A 6829-nucleotide genomic window follows, 5' to 3' on the forward strand; every position below is an offset into this window, starting at 1 on the left:
CACTCAATATATCTAAGTATTATATAAGAGATTTCTTTTACTTTTTCTATATTGATTCTTCGTACTAAACTAATAAACAAATGCTCTTTTCGTTAGTCAACAAAATTGGAAAAAAATACCCACAGCGTTGATTGACTCCGATAAAAAGTTCCACAGTGTTGGAAGACTATTTCGCAACATTGAGAGTGCAGCAAACATCTTTCGCTTCAAAAGGTCAGTTTGAACTGATCGAGCACCGACCTATTCGCTTTACGATCGCTTCGACTACCTCCACTCAAGAATTCGAAAGCGAACGAAAACGATAAACACGTACACACCATGAGAAGAAATATATGACTCACCTCCCACGCGTAACGGGGGTTGAAAGGCTCGCTCGCCCATTTGCCGAGGAATGGACCGAATCTCGCGCCACGAGGGATGTCTTTACGTGCACGAACGTATGGACCCCCGGGTGCCGAACCACCGACCTCGACCTCTGGAACGGGAGACACCCATTCGCGACTCGAATGATCCTTAGGCTCCTGTTTTATCGCATCCTCTACGCAAATAAATGTCAGAGTACATTTATCGAATATTTATCAAGAAAATATTAGCTTGTAAATAAACGCAAAATATGTAAGCTAACTCAATATAACCTATTTAATAAATCACTACTCTCTAAAACATTTAGAATAAATTGTCACTCTGAAGAATGAAATTTCAATTTTCGTTCTTTAGAATAAGATTCTACTCTAAAGAATTTAAAGAATAGAAATTTAATTACTACGACAGTCGAGTGTAAATTCAAAGAATTTTCAAATAGCCGACGGAGAGTTAAATATTTTTCATTTTATAATCGGCAATGCTGAAACAAATGTCTATAGTGAACATCTCGTTCTGCATTTGAAGATTTTTTTTTTAACGGAACTGTGAAACTCACGATATTCATTGCTATAATCCCGCGACCTCGTATATTCTTTTCTGTTCTTCTCATAATCCCAAGACGATTTTCTCTCTTCCTCCCTAGAAGATGGTGACGGTTGAAGTTGCTCCTTTTCATAATTCCGTTGTCGGTCTATCCCCGGCGAGTATCCGCGCTGCTGATAGGAGGTCCGCGATTGTGGATTATACTCCTGCGGAACTTCGCCGGTCTGAAGTAGTTTCAAATCTCTATAAACGGGATTGTTGCTGCTGCTGTTGCTGCTCGTGCGTGTCGATCCGTTCTCCTCCATTTCTGCGTTCTCGCTGCCGCCCCCCCCGCCAGTCGCGCCCGATGTCGACTCGCCTTCGTCGCTGCTTCCTAGGAAGAATAAATGAATCGAGATATGAATCGATAAATCTTAAATAAATACTTAAGGAAATATCGAAGCCACATCTATGAAAAAGATTATATTATTGTAAATTTAATTTTTTTACTATGATTTTATACTATTTAGTATTTTTCCTGCTATATAATTTCTGTATCTATGTATATACCTATTTATACAATGTATATATATATATATATATACGTACACAGAACTTATAGCAAGAAAAATACTAAAATTATAATAAAAAATTATATTTACAATAATCTACTCTTTTTTTTATAGAGAGATGCTCTATATATATATATATATACACTATGTATATATATTTTTGTATGCTTTCCAAAACTAAAAAAAGTAGCTCTGACTAAATAATGTCTTCTTAATTCAATGAGTAAGGATAAAATTATGTTCTTTAAAACTAATAATCATTGATTTTTCTCTTTCATAGCAATATTTATTTAACATGTGTCAATTACGTTAAAGACTATGTCAAATATTTTTATCATATTTTTAGCAACTATTATTGGCCATTTACGAAAACTACATTTATTAAGAACGGCTCGCATATTATAGAACATTGATGAGAGACGACTTTCTGGAAAGTGACGTATTGATTGGTCATTTCTGAGAAAGTGGTAGCTAGTTGTTCCCGCGATAAAGTCGCAGTTCGTGATATTAAACGCAAGTACGAGCGTTTTGTTGCAGGAAAGGTCGTGGTTTCGTGTAAACTTTGCGTTTCGATGAAGGTGTCGGAAAATCATGAATGGTTTTGCACGAGAGAGATAAAGTAAATTTATGTTTGCGCTGCTCTCTCTCTCTTCCCTTCTCTCTTTACGACTTGACGGAATCCTAGACACACGGACAAGTGTCAATTGGAGTATGCGCTATCTGCGGTTCGTTTCTTCGTACGCAGCTGCTGCGTGCACGTAGTGACACCCAAGCCGAGGATGTTTGTCGTGATAAGGATTTTATTGTCCTCTTGTCGGCTGTTTTTGATGCGTCGTGATGTCATACAGTGCAAGATATAAGAGGATAAAGGGGATCTATCCTACGTGTATTATTACATAAATTGTGATTATATTTTGGCTCAAACGCAGCTCTATAGACAAACGTTGCTCTATAGACAAAATTTATAATAAAAAGAACAATCCGGTACAATGTATACGATAATATAATAATTATACGATGATATAATAATGTATACGATAATATAATTAAATTAAAGAAAGCATAAATTTAACTAAAGAAAGCATAAATTATGAATTTTATTAAGAAATGTTTTTTTAAACGCATTTAATTGCGGATAAGCACGCATTCCCAATAAAAGCATCGTTATTTATTCTTGACAATTATACCACGTTCGAAGTGACAAAGAAATATACAAATCTGGTTTTGTTTGTACAACTTGCTTTAGCCGGATACGACGGGTCCTTTGCAACCTTATCTCCGAATCGAAAGATATCCACGCGGGTGTATCGGTTATCTAAAAACAAACTATGAACTTTATGCGCGTCCTCGAGCCAGCCAAGAAACCTGCGAAGATCGAGTCCTCTGCAAACAGCGAGAGTTCCGTGTGAATCGGCGACTAAGCAAATGATCGTTTTAGCGACGAGCTGGCAGGTGCATCAAAGAGGAAGACAAATTGTGAAGAGATAGAGAAGGAGGGAAGGAAGCACTATAATTTTATGATCAAAGCTTTCTCACGATTAATTTCGATATTGCAACGATGCTAGGAAATAATTAAGATAAATTACCGATTTTGTTACACGTCCCCCTCTGAAAAGTTTAAATAGGACATAGAGAAGGAACAAATATTTCTACACATTAGACTGCATGTATAAAAAGCGGTCCATGCTCGTTATATACTATGCAATAAAACGTTAAAAATATCAATTTTACGATGCCGGCTTCAATTCCATTCTAATCGAGAGAGTAAACAAAGACTTAAGAATCCGTCGACTTATGTCGACGGTGCGGGCGAGTCGTAAAAGAAAACGGTGATCCTGCAAGGCGTGCTTGTCGACACGAAGCTCAAAGAGACAGGATGTCTACGAGTGTCGATATCGATGCGTCACACACACACACACACACAGTTAATGGAAAGAAATAAATCATTCATATAACAATCCATAGGCTTCGATTCCTAAGGTGACCCTACACGGTCAATAATACTGATCAATAATACATCAATCCTTTTAGTATTTTTACAACCTACACGATCAGTATTATGGACAATATATTTCACTTTAATTTTACGTACAATATCTATTGCACTGTAACATACTATGACATGGGTCTTAATAATATTGGATGCTTGAGAATCAAAATCTAGATCATCATCAGCATCCTACGTTCTATGTCAATCCATCAATATTAACCACACACGATCAGTAATACAGTCAGGTATTTGTTAATACTAACAGTATTATTGATCGTGTAAGGTCATCTGTATTACACGCTTAATAAAAATACCAAAATATTTATCGCATTTAATTAAAAAAGCATCTCTATATTTCTAAATTAATGATTTTTTACATTGCAATTGCATTGTTTCTGAATTTAGATATATAATATTGATTTGTTTAGATAAAAAATTAAAATTGAGTCGAGAAGTAATCATAAAATAAATAACGCAGAAGCATAAGCAGTAACATACTTTCCTAATTTCTCGGAGTGAAATCTTCGAAAGAGTTAAAATACTGTCACTATTGAAGAAGAGCAAAAATTTGCACTCTTGAATAAGAGCGACAGATTTTCAGTTTTTTTTTAAGTAAGATTTCACACATTTGGAATGGGATTCACTTAAAAAAAAGAGTGAGATTTTTTTTCTTTGGAATGAATCTCATTCCAAAAAAAGAAAGAGCCATTCAGATGAAAATCTGCCATTCTCATTCAAGAGTGCAAATTTTTCAATAGTGACAATATTTTAATTCTTTTGAAGTGAGATTTCACTCTAAGAAATTTAGAGAGTACTGGTATTATTATCCAAAAATCGGTCCTAATCGACAGAATAAACACGACATTTAGCGGATCTGGTCGCGTTCATGGTCGGAGATGATCGTAAAGAAGAGACCTGATCACGCGAGGGTACCCGGGATATACACTCCAAATCATCACAGTGAGTAGCCGATATGATACAACAACAATATTTGGAAAACCCTTGAAAGCCAGGGGTCTTTGACTCCTGTGGGATCCAAGTGCCAGAATACTTTCTCCCTTGACAGAGAAGTACGAGTGTACTTGTTGAACCATGCGTGACATTATCCCTGATGATAGCGGCTCAAGAGGCTCTGAAGATGATTAGAACGTAGTACCGCTTTAGCGCGGCTTACACCCTAGACGAATTAATCGTGGGAAGAACCTCTTTTTTTTTATATTAATTTAGAAATTAATTCCTCCGTAGACGGAGGCTTCCAATTGTGTCTACAGATTTATTTCTAAAGAATATAAAATTACCGATCTTTACAGTAAAATTATTTTTATTTAAACAAATTTTCTTTTTTAACATCGAAAAGCAATCTCTTTTAATGCTGCTAAAATAAAAGAATCAGGTTTTATTTTATTACAAACTTGTATGTAAAATCTTACAGGGCCATTATGAGTTATTCGATAACCAGTAAACAATAATTAGAATATTATTGCCAATGGTGGATAGGCAGCTAATGAAAATCATTCTATCAATTGCTATTGTGTGTCACATGATATTTACTGTGAAAATAATAATATAGGTTTGCCAATGGCGATGAAGTAGTTAGCGAATTATAAAGCAAATGACTCTTTTGCATCGCACGAGTCTATTGTGATCGATGATTGATGCGCGTGTGCGATACTTCGTGAATTCGTCTATTGATTGCTGGGTAGTTGCATGCGCCAAATATATAGGCAGTTAACATTTCACGATCGAAGGGTTTAACAAACGATCATCAATCAATGATCGATTAATCTACCCATTAAATAGATACACGAAGCCAAATGTAAACGTCCAAACATTGTCAAGCAAATAGATATTTGATACAAGAAACTAAACAGATAAAATCAAACAGAGTTTATACATCAAAATATACTCTTATACATATATTCTTCTTTGTTGAAAAGTAGTCATTGAACAGTATTTACTATTACATATAATAATCAAAATTAATTTCTTTGTAATCTTACTTATATAATTACATAATTCCTTATTTCGTGGGGTATATAATGTATCTTTTATATAATATAATTTAAACATAAGCATTTTATAAGTGTTAATCAATTCTCATAAGATATTTAAAAACGATTATCGTTGAGCAAAACTAAAGTCTAGAGAAAAAAAAATCTAGAGTAATGGATCTCGAGGGATAGAGAAGCGGGACACGCGTAGAGATTACCACGAGGTTCAAGAAACGCAAGTGTGACTTCCGGAAAAGATAATTAAACAAATTGGCGACTAGAGAGATGTCGGAAGGGCGATTGCACCGCGAGTTACATTCGCACTTGTGCAGACCGCGTTAGCACTGACCGCACAGGACATCCTGGTGATACGGGGATCCTCTAGAGAACAGTGACGTTTTTTTAGTGTACCATTATGGAACACGAGGTGGCGAGAGGCAACGCCGGTATTTCCGAAAGCTCCATTGCAGATAGTGCGATTAATGACCAATCTCGCTGACAGTATCAGATCTGCCTACCATGAGGAGCAGATTGGGGTTAATTAAAAAAAACGACGTAGTCGGATCCTGTGGCCAGGAGCAGTATCGTGAGACGTCGATAAGATTATCAGCGTGTCACGGAATTAGCAGGCCAAATTGGACAGAAGATCGAATCTGCAGAGTTTGACTTCCGGACAAGTTGCGGTCAAGCTTCCTTGCCCGATATTTGCATGTAATGAAACAAACATAAGGGTACTTTTCGTCAACAAGTCTGTACTTTGCAAGAGTATCGAACTCTCGAATATTATTCGACCGTGTAACGATGCTTACGCTTTAACAGCTGATTGCACTAATCTTATTTAAGGTTAATTTAATAATAAACGAGAGCATGATAAACAATTGCAAAATCAATTTATTTATGTTATGTCAGTTTATGAAAATAGGCTGGTGGTGAATCTACATAATCGAGTCGATTGTCTAAATATCGATTTGATATAAAATTAGAAAATTGACATAAATTTACTTCTGTATTCACGCTAATAAAAAATTATCTTTAATAATTTTGAATCAAGATTATTCTTACGTCTGTCATTGTTATTTCCGCACAGATGCAGCATATCAAGAAACTTTGTTTCAATCAATTCGTGCATTTCGTTCTGCGTGTTGACACAAATCGTGAAGACTCAATTGTGTGATCATCGTGGATATTTTTTAATATTGGTCCATCGTCACACACACATACACACACACACACACACACAACCCAATCTGTTTGACTTACCGTTCATCTTGCAATCCACGGCGGACCGAGACAGATCAAGACCATTCATCGACAGTTTGTCTCAGATCCGGATCCGGAATCCAAGATCTTCCAAATGATTCTGAACGAGGATTCAGATCACTTCCGACACA

General features: G+C 36.0%; 1 protein-coding gene across 3 annotated transcripts in view; it reads right to left on the bottom strand.

The window, feature by feature from the left end:
- LOC108756313 (PR domain zinc finger protein 16-like) overlaps positions 1-6829 on the bottom strand; it is an 84881-nt gene that overhangs the window by 32553 nt on the left and 45499 nt on the right. For 2 of the 3 annotated variants that reach the window (XM_018500039.1, XM_018500037.1), the window contains exons 1-3: positions 6699-6820; positions 920-1279; positions 342-538 (exon numbers count right to left, since the gene is read on the bottom strand). In XM_018500039.1, coding sequence (XP_018355541.1) covers positions 342-538; positions 920-1279; positions 6699-6747 — 606 coding nt within the window. In that variant the 5' untranslated portion in view covers positions 6748-6820. Of the gene's footprint in view, positions 1-341; positions 539-919; positions 1280-6698; positions 6821-6829 lie in introns of those variants that run through there. The other variant, XM_018500038.1, reaches the window with a different exon arrangement.

The sequence above is a fragment of the Trachymyrmex septentrionalis genome, unplaced genomic scaffold (assembly GCF_001594115.1).
Source record: "Trachymyrmex septentrionalis isolate Tsep2-gDNA-1 unplaced genomic scaffold, Tsep1.0 scaffold97, whole genome shotgun sequence".
Taxonomy (NCBI): Eukaryota; Metazoa; Arthropoda; class Insecta; order Hymenoptera; family Formicidae; genus Trachymyrmex; species Trachymyrmex septentrionalis.